Source organism: Natator depressus, chromosome 5 (genome assembly GCF_965152275.1).
Source record: "Natator depressus isolate rNatDep1 chromosome 5, rNatDep2.hap1, whole genome shotgun sequence".
NCBI classification, from domain to species: domain Eukaryota; kingdom Metazoa; phylum Chordata; order Testudines; family Cheloniidae; genus Natator; species Natator depressus.
The window spans coordinates 47106104-47127138 of NC_134238.1; the positions used below are offsets into that span (position 1 = coordinate 47106104).

The window sequence follows — 21035 nt, forward strand, 5'->3', positions numbered from 1 at the left end:
AGAAATCAAGATTAACACTGATACAGACCTCAAAATATGATCCACAGCATTTCCTAGCGTCAGATTGTGCCTGAACTTAATACTGAAAGCTAAAGGGCATCATATAAACTGGAATGCTGACCTTTCAAGTTAATTATTGGAACTGCAGAACAAGAAACTATGTAATTTTTTTGCTCTATTCTGCTCCAGAGTTAGTTGTAAAAGGGGATATTACCCAGGACATAACTTATCTCTGTTTTTATGAGAAATTTATTCCTCCAAGCACACAATTCATTCATGTTCATTAGAGGTATACACATGTATACAGGGAATATTCAATAATCTTATTGGTTTAGAAGCTATTGCAGAAGAATAAAGTTGAACACACACAAAAAACAACTACAAGTTTTAAATATTGATAATTGGAAGATTATATACTATTATTATTTTCAACATCTAAAAACAACTGTAGGTGACATGATTTTGTTCCAGATATACCACAACCATGCAAGTTATGACTTTGATTATGATTCCTCTTGAACAAAGAAATAAATGTATAATAGGATATAAATTGTGATGGCTAAACTTGGGTGCAATATTAAATTGTTATCTCTCAGTTTAAATTAAATAGCTATACAAAGAAAAACAGGACACCACCATTAGGCCAACATGCTCTTATGCTACTGATGCCATCTTGAAACTGGTCTTACCTCTAATACCAAGGACACACATGCTGGAAAGAAAGTCATGAAGACAAAGTAGTTGGCAAGAACAGACATGCAGCCAAAGCAGCACATGATTTCAAGCTGTCGCACTCCTACATTAAAAAGAGGCAAAAACAGTCTTACATTTTGTGCTTACATCTTACACAATGTGCTTTCTTTATGCTGAAAAGGTATCACAATGGTAGCACAACAACATTAAGATGACTTTGTACATCATAAAAGGACTGACTGTCCCATCCCTAGATTGCGAAAAGTGAGCACATTAAGCATTGATGTTGAAATAATTAGGATCTACAAATGCAAGATGAGGACCTACACTGTAAGAATACCTTTAAGAATACTACTGTCAACTTATTTAAAGTGTAAATTAGCATTAGTATTTTAAAGCTCTCAATGAAGGACTGGTTCTAAGTTTGCAGGCTTCAGATTGTGACTCCTCATTCATCTGTCTACCAGAAGTTGATTTCAAAGTAAACTTTAATCTGTGATATTTGGGCAGAGGTAGTCAGTCATGTATTTAAGGAGTCAGGAAAAGTATTGATCTGTGGCTACTCTCTTGTAAGCATTGCATATATGAGCAGTTACTGATCTTCCTTCTGAACTTTGCTTTATACTAAAAAAAGTTTTGAAGTGATATTAAATGTTATGAATATTTTCAGAATTAGTCTGCCCCATGAGCATTTCTGTAATTAGAAGAAAACTGAAGTTTTCATTACATGGTTTTTCCAAAGGTATATTTAAATCACACTGAGCTGAAACTTAGAACTAGGGGGTTGAGGTGGGCAGGTTTAAATATACTTTCAAGGTTAAAGATGACAGGTCATGAAGAAGATCTCTGTGTAAGCTCAAAACCTTGTCTCTCTCAGCAACAGAAGTTGGTCCAATAAAAGATATTACCTCACCCTGCTGGTCTCAGGGGGGGGGGAAAAAAGTAGTCTTGTGCACTTTTCTGATGTACAAAAGTAGCCAGAAAGGTTTTTCAAACCCATCCCACCAAAATTGTTTTTACATTAGAAATTCAGGTCCTGTCTAGCCTAGAAGCCTCTGTGAGGGCTGGAGAGCTAATGAAATGATGTCATCAACAATAGTAGGAATGAGACCTGAGAAACTGAGAGGAAGGAATTTTTAGTCTGACTTTTTAATCAATGTTTTTGTTAACATAGAATCATAGAATATCAGGGTTGGAAGGGACCTCAGGAGGTCATCTAGTCCAACCCCCTGCTCAAAGCAGGACCAATCCCCAACTAAATCATCCCAGCCAGGGCTTTGTCAAGCCTGATCTTAAAAACCTCGAAGGAAGGAGATTCCACCACCTAAACCAACATAAACCACTAACATTTTGGACAAAAGACATCCAAGTTACAGATTCATAATCTTAACTTCTTTGATTAAGATATGAGAGCTAAAAGCACAAATCCTCTGAAATACCCAGGAAGTTCCACAGCAAAACCATGAAAGACCGTGTGAACACGCCTGATGTTTCTAAAGGTAAACAAGCAGGGAAGAAAGACCTTAAAAACACACACACACACACACACAGTTTCAGACTCTGTTTATACATCATAAAGAAGCACAAAAGTCTTCAAACCAATAAAAACAGCTGAATTATTTACATCTGAAAAGCTCTTACTTTTTATGCTTAGTAGCTACATTTCCTAAAACAAAAATCTACTACAGCGCCAATGAAGATAAAAATTATAGAAAAGAAAAATGTAAGTAGAAGTTTCTTTGCCTGTTTGCAGTTAAAACAGACTAATCATCCCTAGCATGTAATTCATTTTAGAAACATTAGTTCTTACAGCAATATGAAGGAGGCAAGTGATTGTTATTTCATACATCTGTACTGAAAGTGTAATAGATTTAAAAAGTTCCACTATAGCGAGAGATTTCAGTTCATCCCAAAATAGTAAGGGAACAGCGTACAAAATAAGATCCCAACCCTGTAAAGTGATCTGTGCAGGAGACCCTTGACCCATGCAGTGTCCTATAAGAATTCAATGGAAATCTACATTTTCCTTTATGTCATCAGCACCTGCAATATTATTCACATCTGTTTTAAGATAACAAAAAGCAAGTACAGTGGAATCACATCATTTGCGCATTTAACTTACGCGAACTCAACTATATGCGCTAGGCAAAAAAAAAGAAAAACAACAATTTAAATATTGTAGTGCTGGAGATTCCGCCCACCATTCCACTCAATGAGCGTATGCCCCAGAGTGAGCGTGAGATGTGAATCTGCTGTTCCCTCAGTCGGTCTCAGTTCTCGCGTGCCTCTCATAGTGTGAGCATCTCGCTGCGCTGAGTGTGATTCTAGTGTTTAAAGATACATACTCTATTTTTTGTACAACATGGCCCCTAAACGCAAGCCAACTACTTCATCTGGTGCTCAGCCGAAGAAACAGCGATCAGTTCCAACGCTGGAGGAAAAACTGGCTGTGTTGGACTTACTGAGAGATGGTATGTCGGTCTCCAATGTGGTGCGTAAATATGGCCGCAATGAATCTAGCATCTGTGCCATCAAGTTTCGAGAGAGAGAGAAACTTGTCGAGCCGTGGCATCAAGTGCTCCAATAACTGCTAAGGTGACGAGCCAGGTGTGTGACAGACTTCAGTGAAGACTGAAAAGGCATTAAACTTATGGCTGGAAGACATGAACCGTAAACGTATGCCTATCGATGGCAACACTTTGCGAGAAACAGTTCTTAGCCTCTACGTGCTGTTCAAACCTCCTGCCGAAGAGGGACAGCCTTCTGATGAGAAGGAATTCAAAGTCAGCCAAAGTTGGCTTAACAATTTTAAAAACCGCTTCAACCTCAAAAACGTGCAGACTACTGGTGAAGCTGTATCTGCCAATGAAGAGGCAGCAAAAGCCTACCCCGAACAATTAAAGAAAATCATAGAAGAAAAGGGCTATCTTCCGGAACAAGTTTTTAATGCTGACGAGACTGGGCTCTTCTGGAAATAAATGCCCAACCGCACTTACACTTCGAAATCAGAAAGACAAGCTCCTGGCTTCAAAGCAGCTAAAGACCGTGTGACTGTGTTGTTTTGTGGCAATGCGGCTGGGCATTTAATAAAGCTGGGCTTGCTCTACAGGGCTCCAAATCCCCATGCCCTAAAAGGCAAAAAAATCTCCTGCCTGTGTTCTGGCAATCAAATAAAAATGCTTGGGTGATGGCAGCATTATTTCTGGATTGGTTCCACAAGTGTTTCATTCCAGAGGTCAAGCGGTACCTCGAAGAGAAAGGACTTGACTTTAAAGTGTTGCTGATCGTAGACAATGCTCCTGGCCACCCTGCGGCACTCCAGTTTGCGCATAACGACGTTGAAGTCGTCTTTCTCCCCCACAATACCCCCTCCATCCTCCAACCTCTCGACCAAGGCATGATTCGCTGTTTTAAGACCACTTACATGAGGCTTACGTTCTTACGGATACGTAGTGCTGTGGATGCTGATCCCAATCTTAATGTGATGGAGTGTTGGAAGTCCTTCTACATTGCCGATTGCATCACATATATTAAACAGGAAATGGATGCAATCAAGCCTGAAACAGTCAATGCACGTTGGTGAAATCTATGGAAAGAATGTGTGAATGATTTTAAGGGTTTCCCGACCATTGAGAAAGAAGTGAAACGCATTGTTCAGGTGGCCAGGCAAGTGGGTGGTGATGGCTTCGTCGACATCCTTGAGGAAGAAATTGAAGAATTAATTGAGGGCCATAGAGAAACACTGACTAATGAAGAGTTAGAGGAACTGATAAAATTGTCTACAGAAACGAAGATGACGACGACGAACAGGAAGACCCAGCAAGTTGGAACCTTCAAAAACTTGCTGAAGTGTTCCAAGCAGCGGAACACTGGAATGATTTAATTTCTGAATACAATCCCTCTATGGAACGAAGTCTCAAAATCACACGTAGTATTACAGATGATTTGAGACCGTATCAAGAAACGTTTGAGCACCTCAAGAGACAACAGTGAAAGTTGCCGATCACCATGTTTTTCAAGAAAAAACAACCAGCAGCAGATGAGCCTATGCAATCAACTTCTCGAGCTGAACCAGAGCCAACCACTTCACCATTATCATTGTCGTCGTAGACTAGCAAGAATATCCAGGATGAATGGTGAGTGGTTAGGTTTACTGTTTTCCTTTTTTATTCTTTCATTCTTCCGTCTCTCTCTTTCTCATGTACACTGGACCCTCGCTAGAACGCTGGACTATGCGCGGTACTGCGTTATAGCGGTGGCCGCGTTACCCTGGATCCCAATTTAAATATTTAAATTTGGGATGCATCGCCACGACCACGCTATATGCAAATCCATGCTATAGCGATGCATGCTCTAGTGAGGGTCTGCTGTAATTAAAATACTGTAAAATTATATTTCGCATATGTACTCTTTATTATATACTGTACATGACTGTATATATTATACATTTATACATATTGCTGTAGTGTTGTACAGTATACACAAAACCATGTACAGTATACTGTACTTTATGGGCGATTTAAGGGATTTTCAAGGGTAATTTTGACTATATGCGATTTTCGCCTTACGCGCTGACTTTAGAACCTAACCCCCGCGTAAGATGCAACTCCACCGTAAATTCAAAATATAGGCAATGACTATAGCTCCCTAATTGTGCCAAGACACTGAAATACGACCAGTAAGAACATCTATTGTTTGAGGACCTGGAGATAATTGACACCTTACCTGTGAATTCTTTCTTTTTTTATCTTGAGATAACTAGACTCTTGACTACATTACTCACCTGACATAGTACCAACACCAATCACAAGACACTCAACAAGGGCATCAAGTGTAAATGTAGGACCTAGAATTGCCATTCCCCGTGAAATATTTTCTCTTACTTCATCCTAAAAAACACAGGAATTTCCCTCAGTTAAAATAAAGGCAAAATGCAAACAGTGATGTGTTTGCAAAGTTATACCAATAGACAGCTTTCTGACAGAGAATGGGATGAATCACATCAACTTTTGATTCATGTAGAGGAAGTGAACTGTAGACCATGGTGATTAAGCAAAAAAGTGGGGTTCAGATAAAATGTGAAAAAGGCAGGCACAACAGGTCAAGCAGACTTGTTCTTCTTAACATTTCTCACCCAACCCCTCACAACACGATAAAAGAGCCAATAGGCCCAAGGTAGGAATAAGAGCTCCCATCTTTTCTTCATAAAAAAGAGCTGCAATCATGATTAATAAAGTGAGGATTAAAAAGGTTTAACACCTTGATTATATAAATGCATACTGTATGTGAATCTGTGGCTTAATACAGACATGTGGGTTCATTTCTCAAATTCTCCTAAGGCTGATTTTGTTCTTTACTTTAATCATTTAATTAATCCAAGATGTTAACCTTTGATAATAATTTGTATTGTTTCACCATTTATGTACTGACTGTACAGCTCTCCATCCTTAGCTGGCAGTTATTCTAAATTTCTTACATTAATTGAGATAGACCTTTGGTAATATTTATTAAAGAGACTAGGACACAAAGTTTTGTTAAGATAAAAATCAGTGAATACTTAAAGTCTATGCATGAGTCTACTTGAATTCTGATCCTTTTAAAGTAGCTTAGTAGTTTTTTAATAGTTTAATGGTTGTGCGTTCTATACTAAAACCTAGAATATTCTAGATCAAAGGCTATGTCACTAACACATCTTTCCTGTTTGTCTTATTACTTGTATAATCAACTTTTAAAAAAGCCACTCATGTCTTCAATAATAAAAAGACAATTCCACTGGGGTATGTTTGTATGCAGATATATCCCCATTATGAAAAAATAATAATTCTTCCACTCAGGACATTTAAAAAAAAACAAAAAAACTATAGTATACCCTTGCTATAATGCCCTACACAATAACAAACCTTGGGCTATAGGGAACCCAGTCCCTGAATCCCACCTGGAGCCCATGGGGCTGACGGCTCCCTTGGCCCCACCTGGAGCTCAGTGCCCCACCGTTGCCCCGGGGGCCGGAGGAGCTGTCACCTCCCCAACCCCACGGGGCCAAAGGAACTCTCAGCTCCCACTGCCAGGCTAGAGGTGTCAGCTGCCCCCTCCCCCCAGCAGGCTCTTTCACTATAACGATCCCCGGGCTGTAACGAACAAATGGATCCCCAGGGGTTCATTATAGTGAGCATACTGTAGTGAGGGACAAATAGGAGTCTTCCTTCCTCCACAAGAATTAAATCTAGATTGTTAGATTTAAAAAATCTCAATATCCAAAAGCCTGAACCTTATTAAAATGCTGTATCATTTACAGGGCGAATGCAGGTTGTAAAAACTAGTGTTGAGGGATTTAATTAGCTGTTCGACAGAGCTAAACAGATTTACTGTCATGGAATCAGCATCACAACAGTAGTCTCAGACCTGGTATGGAATAAGATGAAAGTCTGACGAAATAGAGCAGAGAACTGGCAACTGAAAATCACTAACATGCCTGAGAGAACTGACTAAGGATTTACTGATTTTTTTATTTTTTAAACGTGTAAACTGTTACACTAAAAACTCCAGAAACCTATTCTGCACTAATTTCACGTAGGACACTCCAAGTAGTGAGAAATCCTTGTGGAACTTAGGCCATCTACTGCACTCATAATTAGTATTATATCCTGTTTAGCTATTTATGGAGCTGGATGGCCATTTTTATGTTTTCGTATCTTCGAAAAAAGCAAAGATTCTTGACACAGTTCAAATCCAGGAGATGGGAGAGGACACTGATTTGGACTTTCACAAATATTAGATATGGAGTCCACAACAGATGCCTCACAGTGCTCATGCTCTACAATACCAATGAACATTTTACACTTTATTTCGTTAAGTTTGTTCAGGTTACTGTACTTGTGTACTTCCATTCTTTTTATTATTTTAATCTTACTTACTAATTTTCTGCATACTTTTTATTATATTCTTTAGACCACTACAACATTTTCTCTTTAGTTGGTGACAGTTTACAATCTTAACTTAATTCTAATGATGTTTTTGTCTGGGAACTGTAGACTCACTAAACAGCATTGCTAATATTGTTTCCACTACAGTCACAGGGCCTGATCCTGTAACTATACTGATGCACATGAGCAACTTTATTCACCTGACTAATTCAATTGACCTCAATAAAACTATTCACTTGAGTGTTTGTAGGATTATGTAGGAACACTTGACATAGCATTAGTATGTATGTATATATGTCTCATGAGGCATTAATATTCAGATGTTAAATTCAATAGCTACATCATAAAAAGCAAGGCTGACCTGTGAGTTGGAACTGAGTGCAAATTTGGCTAATGCACTGGCTCTAGAAAGGTCAATCAGAAGCAGGAAAAATGGTAAAGCTTCACTGAAACAACAGACATAGAGGAATACATTAATGATCCAATAACATTAGGTTTAAAAAAACCAAACTTGTGCATTATACAAAATGGAAAAATCAAACTTTTTTTTGAAGCAGTAGCTAATCGTGTTTATCTATCAATTATAGAGCTTTACATAATTTAGACCAGAATGAGCCATGCTTTATATTAGAATTAAAACATGATTTAACATAAGCACAAGGATTTCAAGCTATTTAAATTTTTAAAAACCCGAAAATATGCAATACTTACTTCAAACCTGTCAGTTCTTTATCTAGGAAATGAATCACCACTGTACTGAAAACAAAACTTGAGAAGATTGTGAAGAGGCCAGCAATACCTTAAAAAAATTGTAAGAGGTGCACTTTTAGATCATTCCAGACTAAAATAAGAAGGCCCCTAAACCCAAACATTTTACAAACTAACTTTCTCCTTCTTCCAAAGGACCTTTTTCACATGATTTTACACTCCATTCCTCTCATTTGCAGCAATAAACAAGTATCTCCGACTCAAGTATTTAACTGCTATGCTAGCTGAGAGGGACTTTTCAATATTGTGCTCCAATTTAATCTCAGTTTGGGAGGGATGGGTTTAGTTCAGATTATATATTTTATTAGAGAGTCCAGAAATCCTGCTTAAAACCAATGGCTGAATATGATGAAGAGAGAGGACATTTCCAAACCCTATCATTTATGAATGATCATGGTAAAATATCTATTTTTCTGTTATTAGAGAGCAAGCACCAGGCAGCATGACAAATGCATGTTTATTATGCATAGGTAAAATACAGAATTAAAATGGTTAATGAAGATGTTTAGCTTTGCTTCAGCTTTTCATATTGTATTTTCTTAGGATAAGTTTTCACTGTTAATACTCTGGGTTTGTCTTTTCTAAAAGATGTTTCAAGTTCTAGGATTTAGCCCTGGACCACATTTTAATCTAATTTCTGATTTCTACTATTCCTCAAACATTGAAATAATGTTTGAAGATAATTGTGAAATTGCAATTTTAAATTCCTTCTGAATTAATACATAAGCCAAAAGAGCTTTAAAATACAGATTTAAATTGTTAACCATCATTTCCGGATTGAATTAAATATAGCTTGTTTTTAATTAACTAATTACAGAGTTAAGAAATTACCAAGGGGATAAACATATAAACAAAATCCAGTTTGAAAATTCTTATGGTTGTATGATGAGGGGAGAAAAGGCAATGGATGGGGGCTGGAGTTCAGTCTAAGGGAAATGTATTTGACTTTGGTTAGTTTTGGTACACACTAGTCTTTTTGGCCCTTTAATAAGAACATTTGAAAAAACATGCTCTTTGGAGAAGTTCCTCCTCTTTTCTTCGCAAATTTCAATTATTTTTTGTCAATCTATGTGAAAATCACAAGCACGTGCAAAGTTCTGATGAACTGGGATTTAAATGTGAATACTCTTTTTTTAAAAAAAAATTGTAAGATTCCCCAAAGAGAATCACAGTTTATGGCAATTCAAAAGTGTGATTAGTACTGCATTTTAAGAAAATTAAAGATCCTGAGGAATCCAAGCCACAAATCTCCTGGTTACTTACTGGAAAAAGGCACTTCATGAGAAATCTGAGAGGATGATCTCACAGAAGTTATTTCAAGTTTTGTTAATACACACTTCAATAATTACATTTTTTTCAAAAAACAACAGTTATATACTCGCACCTCACTTCTGTCTTTCCAAACCTATGAGACAGTCAAAATTTTAATAAAGAATCATTTCACTTTTAAGCAGTACTGAAATGTTCATCTTGCTACCTGTTAGAGGGGCAGATTGATTCCATTATATATGTGACCATTTATATTCTAACATTCACTAACACTTTTCTCCAACTAAGAAACTAAGGTAACAAATAATAAATACAAAATAAGATACTCTACCCAAAATATATTTTGATCCAAGCTGCCTTAGATTCTGAAACTGGAAGTATATATAAAGGATTGCTATACAGCGCGTGATTGTCAGGATTATGATGTCGCTGCTCAGAACATCCTGTTTGAAATAAAGATGGCTTTAGTTGGCTCTTATATTAAAAACCAATGAATTTTTAACAATTAAAAGTACCATACATTTAAATTATTGAAGCTGTAAAATAAAAATGTGTAATTATTTTCTGAAAAATAAGTGTCCATACTATATCACATTTTAAAATCTTTAAATATGCAAAAAATGTAAGTGTTAACGCCAAGAATTCCTAGTCCACCAAGTGTCTTATGATTAAGAGTTCAATTTAACAAAGACCTACTGTGTCACACTGTCTACTAATTGCTTATAGCTATACACATCCAAAATGGGGAAATTATGCAGACATTCCTTTCCATGGTGGCTAGCATGAGGAGAATTACTTCATTTCTAAAATTTTAGGCCATTTCCCTCCCTCTGCGCTTATTCTATGAGCAAAATCAGCATTTTAAGAGTAGTTTCAGGGTTACGTAGTAGATTAACTGTTTCAAAATAAATTTAACTTCTTACTTCTTCAAGTTTTGGGCATTCATAATTCCAGCCACAGATCTTATCATTGCCAGTGAACATCTTCATGGACATCATACAGATGGTGAGAGTCACAGTCCCAACAATGACTTCCCATGGATGAGAGGCTACAAAAAGGCCATGCATTCGAAAGAGTCTCGACAGCATTTTCAAGTTTGTTTTTCTACACCTAGAACATGCAACAAAAGAAAATTTAGTGTAATTAAGTGAAACACTTCAAAAAGTGGAAAAAGAATGAGCATTGTATAATTTCCTCTAAGCTACTACTTCTCATCAAGTCTGTATGTTTTAAGACATTACGGAATCCTTCTCCAAACATGTATTTACCTCTCCTGTTCTGAAAAAAATCTTCTAATCTATCTGCTTCTCCAGATTCCTCAAAACCTGAAAAAAATCAGCTTCCCACCTCGCCAGCAAGCACTCCATTGCCTTTTTTTTCCTCAGAGATCTACTCAAAGCCCCCAGATTTCTTCTTTTCCAATCTTACTTTTGTATTCTTCCATCCACTGAAACCCATTTACAAATTTTACCAACCTCTTACCTCTGGCCAGTTCTACTCTATCCTTGTTCTCTTTGATCTGACCTCTGACCTTGTCAACTGCTTCATCCTCCACATACTCTCCTCAATGGCCTTCAGTGACTTTGAACTCTCCAGACGGTGCCTATATTTTAGGTTTTTTGCTAGTAATGGTTGGAGTTGGTGTTAAAAACACTGGTGTTTGAGCTATACTACATCATCTAACCCTGTGTAATAAATGCTGTGATCAAAATGCAACCTGCCATTCCATGTTAGCACTGCCACTAGTGGTACTGTAGCAGTGGGAGATTTTCACAAAAAGCTCAGCGTAGATGAGGCCTCAGATTCTTATCTCAATGACCTCTCTTTCAATATTTCTTGGGGGGAACTGCATCTTCTCTTAAAACCTCAACTTTTTCTTTTATCTATTATCTTTTATATTATCTTTATTATCTATTATCTTTATACTCATCACTACTAAATCTACCTCTCTATCCTGATTTTTCACCCTTTCTCCATTTCTGCATCTCCATCAGCAGCTCAAACATCCCCTGGACACCTTATAGACACCTCAAATCTGAGGGTAACTTTCCTCCTCACCCTCCTCCTCTGGCTCACTTCTCTACCAATGCTGACAACTCGCACCATTCTCCACAGCACGCAATTGAAGCCATTTTGACTTTTCTTTCTTTCTTTCTTCCTCTGTATTCAGGCCCTTACCAAATAGTGCACCTTCCTTCTCTATAAATCCCACTAAAAATTGATCCTTTTCTTTTAATTCCTTCTGTTAATCCTTAATCGTCTTCATCTCAACTACACTAATTCCCCCTCTAGCCTACCTGCCTCTCACCTTGCCTATCACTTCAAACCATCCAAATTGCTGCTGTGAAGGTTATTTTCCTCTCATACTACTCTGACTCTTGTTTTTGCCACATCTCTCAATATCCATTACTAGCTTCCAAACCAAATTCAAGGCACTATTTCTTCTTTCATCTAAAAATATTAATCCCCTTCCACAACCAATATTCTGCCCAAGCTTTTCCAGTATCCTTTACCTCTTTCACAATCTTATTTTTCAGTGCTGCCTTTCATCATCCCATTATTCTTTTAACACTCCTAGTTAACATTCACCAAGAGGCCCACCTATTCTGTAAATCCTTCCACTATGAAAACCACACCCCACCTTCTTTGCTGTTTCTTGTACTTTTTGATTCTAAGCTCTTCAGGGATGTTTACCCCCTGTTTAAGGTTACATAGTTAGAACTAGAATTTCATTGCACCTTAGGGCTGTTACTGTGACAAGTACTACTGGAGTTTGTGGCTTATTTTTCCATGACATTAAGTCAATTAATTTTAAATATCTAAGATGAATTTTTTTAAAATACTTGAAACCTTAAAGTTAATCAGTACTTAGATTCTAAGATCACTAGGCCAGGGGACATCTTTTCATTATGTGACTCTGGGGACCCAACTGCGGATTGGGGCCTCTAAGCATTTCCATAACACAAATGATTAAAAAAAAACCACATTAACAGAAATTAGAAGTAGCAACTGTCCCCCTTCAGGGAAGTGATATGCCTTCTTCTCAAAACACATCTTCTCAGACACCAGAAATGCTGCAGTCACTCAACAGGGAGGCATAAATCAGCCTGCAAAAATGCTTATCTACAGGCTGAAGAGGTGAGGGCCTCAGCAGCTGGCAGAGTCTTTTTCTGTCCAAGTGCATCACCTTAATCACAGGGGTGGGTTCTAGCACCACAATATTTTTCTTCGTCCTCCCGCAGAGACAGAGGACTTTGCAGCATTTCCTGTGAGTTAAGGATTGTTAATTATGCATGAGCTCTGCTCGTATTTATATATCTACATTTATATATCCACGAATTCGGGGGGGGAGGGGCCAGCAAACGTGGACAAGGAGCCTGTCCCTTCCTGTTGCTTCTCTCTTCCATTTCCCTTCAACTGAACACTTGCTGGCCTTTATAATCATTTAGGGTGTGATCCACAAAGGAATATAGGCATTCCAATGCTGAGCATAATGGCGCCTAATATTTAGGAGCCTAGAAAATCACAGGAACAACACTGAGATCCAAAAAGCCACTTTAGGCACATAGGGGAGAGACAGATGTCTTAAAATACAATCCAAAAAAGCCACAAGCAAGGCAAAGAGCCGCCTAAGCTAGCCAAAAGCAAGAGGGGTGCTAAGCCCCGGCCCTCTCTCACAGATAGGCGTCTAAGTCTGGGCTGTAGAGAGAAGCCTATCTCTGCTTAGCAATCCACCCACAGGCACATCTTTGCTGGAGTCAGGTGCCTAAGGCATTTCTTGCAGGAATGAGTTAGGTACCTGACTCACACCATGCAAAACAGCCAGAGGAGGTGGTGGTGACTGTCCTCACCCCCGACCTTCAGCATGTAGCATTTAGGCTAGTGGTTAAAGCATCTGCCTGAGACGTGGGTGACACAGATTCAATTTCCCCTCTCTACTAATGAGGGAAAAACAATTTGAACAGGTGTCTTCCCACCTCTCAGGAGAGTACTCTAACCACTGAGCTGTGAGCTTTCCAATGTGGAGCTCCTTCAGTCCCTCCTGTTGAAGTTGTTCCACTGTGGCTAAATAATGAAAGAGTGCTTGGAGCAGGAGGACTGGAGCCAGGGTCTCCCATCTCTAAGAAGGGTACCCTAACCACCCGACTAGAGTCATTCTCTCTCTGGTGCAATTGTTTATATATTTATCCAAATGGAACAGCTTCAACAGGAATGAGGGAACCTACTGGACTGGGTACCCATCATTTGATCTTTGCAATCTGGCTATGTTTCAGATTGCATTTTCTGGTTAAGAGTACTTCTTCCCAACCCCCAATTACCTTCTAGGTTTTGGGGAGGCTACCATAGGATTTTTTTTGTTTGTATTAGTTGGATTGTATTTTTAATATACGGCAAAGGCACCTAGAATCTTTCGTATTTTGCACAGGTGCTCTTTAATGTCTTGTATAAATTTAAATAATAACTGATACTTTATTGTTTGTAGAGTATTGCACTTGGTCACTACTTCATAGACTGATGAGTAGCAGACTGTTCCCCATCATTTCAAGAAAATCAAGCTTCTACAATAATCCAATAAATTTTCTAATTCTGGAAAACTATAGGTCTGAAGCTGGTTTAAATCAAATACGTTTAATGATTCTGTAAAGACTATTGATGAGATTTGAAATATTTGTAGAGATGTTTTTGCAATTCTAGTTTTCAAAAGGTGGGATTCAAAACCATGTATTTGTTGGCTTAATTGTTTGTCAGGAAGCCTTGATTGTGTTGAAAATAATAAAGTTGGCTATGGGTGAATAGGGCAGGCAAGAAGGTGATAGATTTATAAGGTTTCTATTTTTCAACACCATCTAAAAATGTAGTAGAAACCAAGAAAACTCAAACTGAAATTTATAGTAAACATTAGTGTATCTTCTTATTTTTAAAATCATGTCTTGCTAATTTCAAGCCACAAATCAGTGTAACTATGCAAATTTCTTAAAGCAAATTAATAATGTAATTCAATATCTTGACACCATCTAAAATGTCAATTATTTTAAATAAAGATAAAACAAGTAGCATATTTTTATGAATGCTGCTGCATTCAGCCATGTTAGAACTCCATTAGCTAACAATGCTATCACAAGATGTCTTTAGGTTAGGAACAGGAGCCCATCACTGGCTGATGCAATCATTTGTATGCAGGATTGGCAATGAGGCACCTTGTGTTTATTATCAATAATTAATTGTACAATAGTAACAAATACTAGATATTTTGCATGATTTAGTTTCCCAGTCAAATAAATCATTTCATTTTTTTTCTTAACAGATTTTAGTGAGATCACTTACATTTGATAACACAAACACCTGTTCAGGCTTTGCTCTTAAGTGTCTGAAATAGCATCTGAAGTGAAATTTGCTTTGGAAAACCTTACATTAATGTCACTTTATTTACTCAGAACAGTAGAAGTGCTTTAAAGTGTTGATGGGAATGAGGTTCAGGAATGTTGCTAGCCTTGATTACTTTGGAGAACAGAGGTGAAATCTTGACTGGTAAAGTAACTAAGAATTTTGCCACTGATTTCAGTGATGCAAGGATTCCACCCCAGCAGCCCGGAGATCACAACATTCTGCAACATTTTTACTATTTAACAGAAAAATTATAATACCATTAAATTATTCTGGCCATTTCAAACTCATTATTTGTTACCATTAAGATGTTCCTATGTTTATTTTGAATTTTTAATTACAAATACATCTTGCTTGTTATAAGGGAAGCTATTCAACTATTGCAAACACTTTATAGAATTGCATAATAAGAATATTGCTTTACAATGTAGTACAGACACTCATATGAACAGAAAGGTGGAAACTATGAGAAGATGAAGTAGAACAAAATAAAAAATAGCAGTAAAAATGTAAGGAAATGTTCTGTTAGCAAACAGAATGATGCATTAATGGTGAGGCATGTTTTCCTTTTACAAAAGCCTTGTTGACTCTTCCCCAGAAAAATTTTACTGTAGTTTCCACCAATTTGCCTGGTACTAAAGTTAAGCTTACCGGCTTGTAATTGCCAGGACTGCCTCTGGACCTTTTTTAAAAATCGGAGTTACATTAGCTATCCTCCAGTCATTCGGTACAGAGGCCGATTTAAGTGATAGGTTTCATACCACAGTTAGTATTTCTGCAATTTCATAGTTGAGTTCCTTCAGTACTTTTGGGTGAATACCATCTGATTCTGGTGACTTATTACTATTTATCAATTTGTTGCAAAACCTCCTCTATTGATACTTCAATCTGGAACAGTTCTTCATATTTGACATTTAAAAAGAATAGCTCGTGAGGTAGGAATCTCCCCCACATCCTCTGAAGTAAAGACCAATGCAAAGAATTCATTTTGCTTCTCTGCAACAGCCTTTTCTTCCTTGAGTGCTCCTTTAGCACCTCAGTCAAGTCGTCCCTGCCTGTTTGGCAGGCTTCCTGCTTCTGAAGTACTTAAATTTGTTGCTGTTAGTTTTTGTGTCTCATGATAGTTGCTCTTCAAATTCTTTTTTGGCTTGTTTAACTATACTTTTATACTTGGCTTGCCAAGAGTTTATGTTCCTTTCTCAGTACGATTCGACCTCCAATTTGTATAGGTTACCTTTTTGCCTCTAACTGCCTCTTTTACTTATTTACCCATGGTGGCATTTTTTGGCCCTCTATTTTTTTTTCTTTTTTCTTTCTGGGGTACACATTTAATTTGAGCCTCTATTATGGTGTTTTCAAAAAGTTTCCAAACAGCTTGCAGGCATTTCACTCTTGTGACTTTTCCTTTTATTTTCCATTTAATTAGCCTTCTCATTTCTGTGTAGCTCCTCTTTTGAAAGTTAAATGCTACTGTAGTGGGCTTCTTTGGTATCTCCTCTCCTCGAGTAATGTTAAATTTAATTACACTTTGGTCACTATTACCAACTGGTTTAGCCACATTCACCTCCTTTTTTAAGCACCATCCTGGGGCCTGCATATAAGATGAACATACTGTGTTTGATACAGTTTCTGAGCGGAAGGCCTCCTACCTTTCAGGAATGATGTAAACAGTAGAGTTGCAACACCAACTAATTCATGCTCTTCCAAAAATGCAACTGGAGCCAACTGTCCCAAACCACAAAAAGTGCTAGGCAGTTGTTGTGGCATTCCAAGGATATAATTTTCTATTAATCCCACTGTTCTGAGATTCAGCAATATGATCTGGTTAGCTTTAAAACTGTCATACTCTGAGTTATCTCACAAGCCTTAGGGCAACTGTCTGCAGTGCTCTGTCTCTTGCTATTTGACTTGGGAGGCACTAGCTTTATTATGAGAAAGCCTGTGGTACAACTAGGGTGACCAGATAGCAAGTGTAAAAAATCAGGACGGGGGTGGGAGATAATAGGTGCCTATATAAGAAAAAGCCCCCAAAATCGGGACTGTCCCTATAAAATCAGGACATCTGGTCACCCAAGGTAAAACTCATTGAGTTACAGAGGCAAGTTCCCAAGGAAATCCTGTCCAGTCCTTCTTAGTTAAAAAGATGGTTGACACAGTATGGATGTGTTCAGCGTGGGTCCCCACCACCAGTAAAAAAAAATATCACCGAGTTTCAGGAGCAGCCCATCAATTTTAAAAAAACGAGGCGTACTTGTGGCACCTTAGAGACTAACAAATTTATTTGGGCATAAGCTTTCGTGAGCTACAGCTCACTTCATCGGAAGCCACGAGTACTCCTTTTCTTTTTTCATCAATTTTAAGTATGCAAAAATTCCTTGTAGCCAGTCATACCCACTAAACGGGCACAAAGCAGAGAAACATTATTTGATGTGTTGGAAATTAATACAGATGCAGGGGTGGAGCTTTCCCACAGTACCACCACTTCAGTATACAAAAGTGTTATTTATCTTACTGGAGAAATCTACAGCCGGGAAAGCAAGTGCCGCCCAATGGCTCCCCCTTAGCTCCGTGCGCTGCATTTCTGGATCACATGATGCGCTCCCGGGAGAGGGTCCCTCGGAGTAGGCAATGGGAACCCGGGCTGGGGCGGAGTCACACAGGGGCTCGATGTACAGTCAGCGGGGTTGATGCCTCAATTCCCCTGGGCACCCGGGGCAGGCGCGTGCCAGCGATACGGTTTCCCCATTTCCCCACCTCCCCCCGCAAAAAACGCAACAAGCGACGTGACTGCTCCGGGTTTGGGAGCTGGCCCGAGCCCGCGCCGCGCCGGCAGGGGCCGGTGTGCCAGCGGCACGTTATGGCCTCTCTCCCCCGTGCCCCACAGCCCGGGACACCTCTCTCCGCCCGGCTGCTTAGAACGATCGCGCCTCAGAGGCCCCGGTGGGACCATCCCTGCGGCGCTGCCCAGGGCACTGCAGCGCGCCGGAGGGCGGGGCGGCACGTCGGGGGAGCGAGCAGCTGCAGCCCACGGGTGCTTCCCCCATTATCCAGCCGCCCCAGACTCCGGGGGGACCAAACACTAGCGGGGACAGGACCCACTCACCGCAGCCGGTCTTTCAGGACCTCTAAGTCAGGCCCAGACGGCCGCGGTCCCCCGGCGCGGAAGGGCCAGTGTCGTAAAAAGGCCAGTCCTCACCCCGCCTGATGGAAATTCTGACCCGTCTCCCCGCTCACCACCCCGCAAGCCCCCGCGATCGCTGGACGTGCCTGCTGGAGCTCGCACTTGCAGCTGCTGCCCTCCTCTTTCGTCTCGCGCGGCGCGCCGCAGCAGACTGAGAAAGCCGCGCGCGCAGCGACAAGGACAAGCCCAGCGCGCGACACCCTGGCCGCCGCCATCGCCCGATCGCACAACCAATGGCGGGCGCCCGACACGACGCGTCACTCGTCCGTTGCCTTAGCAACCGGCCAGCGAAGCTGCCCAACGCGAGACGGATCAGGAGGGGAGAACGCGCCATCTCGCCACGGGCGGACGGCCAATGGGCCGTTGTGCTGCCCCTTAAGCACTCTCTCATTGGTCGACAGACTGGGTTTATTTGCATATGGCCATCCAGAGAGCGACTGCGGCGGGCTGTCCAGACCGGTAGAGCTCTCACCGTGGCGCAGGGAGGCGGGGCTATCTCCCGCCTGCTGTGGGGAGAGGGGAGAGCGGAGGGCGGGGCCCTACTCCGATTTCTTCCCCACCTGGGTCCCGCTTCCCCCGGCCTGAATGACGGCCCCTCGGCGCGCACCTGCCCGGGCACCGCTGCCCCGTGCCAGGCTGAGACGCTCCTGCCAGCGCCGCCGTGCTGGGGGCGTGGTGCCGGAGCGGTCTGGCCCGGCCTCCTCCCGGCGTGTACCAGCGGCTGTCGGGGCAAACTCCCGCAGGGCTGCGCGGCCCCGGCTCCGCACCGACGTTGCATCAGCCCCTCAGGCCGCCGGCCCCGAGGTGACCTGGCCTCGGGGTTCTGCTTCGCGGGCGCCTGCCGGTCGCCTCGCGGTCCCAGGTCGCTGTGCCGCCCCTCGAGCACCAGGCTTAGCCTGGCGTCCCGGGCGTCTGCCGCACCAGCTAATGCCCGCTTCCCCCACTGAGCTGTGCGCTCTCCGCTCTCCCCCAGGGGAGCCAGTGCGGGCTGCTCGGGTGCTCCCTTTTGTCAGTTACAACACGCTGGTCTATAACTTCTGCTGCCTCTGACTTGTTCCAACTTTGCATAGCCCCTTTGAGGCAGGAGCTAAAGTGTTGCCATCTGGTTACCGCAGTGGTCCGTCCAGTACAGTGTGCTGCTCCTGGTAGCATCAGCTGCCAGATGATTTAAGGGCAAGATGCAAGAAACCCCATAATGCACAATTATGGAATAGGTTTCAGAGTAGCAGCCGTGTTAGTCTGTATTCGCAAAAAGAAAAGGAGTACTTGGGGCACCTTAGAGACTAACAAATTTATTTGAGCATAGAGACTAACAAATTTATTTGAGCATAAGCTTTTGTGAGCTACAGCTCACTTCATTGTGAATGAAGTGGATGAAGTGAGCTGTAGCTCACAAAAGCTTATGCTCAAATAAATTTGTTAGTCTCTAAGGTGCCCCAAGTACTCCTTTTCTAATTATGGAATAATCTCCCTGAAGAAAAGGTTTTGTCTGGCCCTAATAGTGTTTGGTCTATGCCTTGAAGTATGCAATCAATGTTTTTTGAAAATCCTATGTGATGTAACTGTGGATGTTCCCAAAACCCATATAACTGTCATCCCTTTTAGAATCGTACTAAATTCTTGCCCTCTCTGATATCTTGTGGCAATCAATTGAACAGGTTAACTCTGTGATATATAAAAAGTATTTTATCAGTTTTAAATTTATTGCTTTTCATGTTCTTGCACTAAGAGGGCAAACAGGGGTGCCAGATAAACTTGGTCTTTCCCATTCTTTTTGTTGTATACTTCTGTCCTGTCCTTTTGGATTTGTTTAGTTCATGGAGGAGACAATCTTATTGTTTTCAGTCTCTTCTCAGACAGAAATCACCCATCTCTGAACCTCTTCTGTTTTTGTTACATGTGATTTGAGATATGATGTTTGATGTTTGTCCATTGCTGCCTCATTCATTACAGCATTGAAATTTGTTGATCATTGTTTCTACGTCTTCCTCTAGAGCAAGCAGCGGGACAAATTTTCCACCAATCTTGCTTGGAATGACTGCAATGTTTCGGTCTCTGAGTCTTTCTAAGTCAAACTTGGTTCTGGTGAACTCTGGCCTGACGATTTTCCTTAGCTGCAGCCAAAAATGTAGCATCACAAGGTCTTGTTCACTTCCAATATTAGCACCGGGGAAGCTCCTTGTTTTAGCTCTGTTAATCCCAGAACGAAATCGGTTTTGCACCATGACATAGTCAATCTGGCTGTGATGTAGATCATTAGTTGTGGGCCATGTTGATCGTCTGGATGCTTTATGTGCTCCAATGTGTTTGCAAAAACCATATTGTTATAGCTGGCAAACTCCCAAAAGTCTCAATCCTCTCTCATTGGTTACCGCATTACAGAAATGGCCACAATAATCTTGCCAATCTCCCTGTGCATCAATACCTACTTTAGTATTCCAATCTCCTTGTACAATTGAGATATCTTTCTTGTGTACCTTATCGATGATGTCTTGGAGCTGATTCTAAAAATCTTCAATTTGCTCATCGTCATAGTCTGTTGTAGGGGTGTAGACTTGTACCACTGTGATATTAAATGGTACTGCATTTAGATGGAGGGAAATAAGCCTGCTGGTCATTGAGTGGCATCCTAATACTGAATTCTTGATATCTTTATGCACAAGACATCCTACGCCATTGACATGTTTGTCCTCTCCATTGCAATAGAGTACATGGCCTTCTTCTATTAGTACCTCTCCAAAGTTCTTCCATCTGACCTCAGAGATTCCTAGGAGGTACCAAGTGTATTGTTCCATTTTGCATGTGAGTTCTTTCAA

General features: G+C 40.5%; 1 protein-coding gene across 2 annotated transcripts in view; it reads right to left on the minus strand.

Annotated features, from left to right (window-relative positions):
* Positions 1–18462, minus strand: part of HMGCR (3-hydroxy-3-methylglutaryl-CoA reductase) — a 33455-nt gene extending 14993 nt beyond the window's left edge. Inside the window, exons 1-7 of one of the 2 annotated variants that reach the window (XM_074952716.1) lie at positions 18306–18462; positions 10577–10763; positions 9985–10096; positions 8328–8415; positions 7978–8062; positions 5477–5582; positions 690–796 (exon numbers count right to left, since the gene is read on the minus strand). In XM_074952716.1, the coding sequence (XP_074808817.1) occupies positions 690–796; positions 5477–5582; positions 7978–8062; positions 8328–8415; positions 9985–10096; positions 10577–10741 (663 nt within the window). In that variant the 5' untranslated portion in view covers positions 10742–10763; positions 18306–18462. Of the gene's footprint in view, positions 1–689; positions 797–5476; positions 5583–7977; positions 8063–8327; positions 8416–9984; positions 10097–10576; positions 10764–18141; positions 18158–18305 lie in introns of those variants that run through there. The other variant, XM_074952717.1, reaches the window with a different exon arrangement.
* Positions 18463–21035: the final 2573 nt, after the last annotated feature.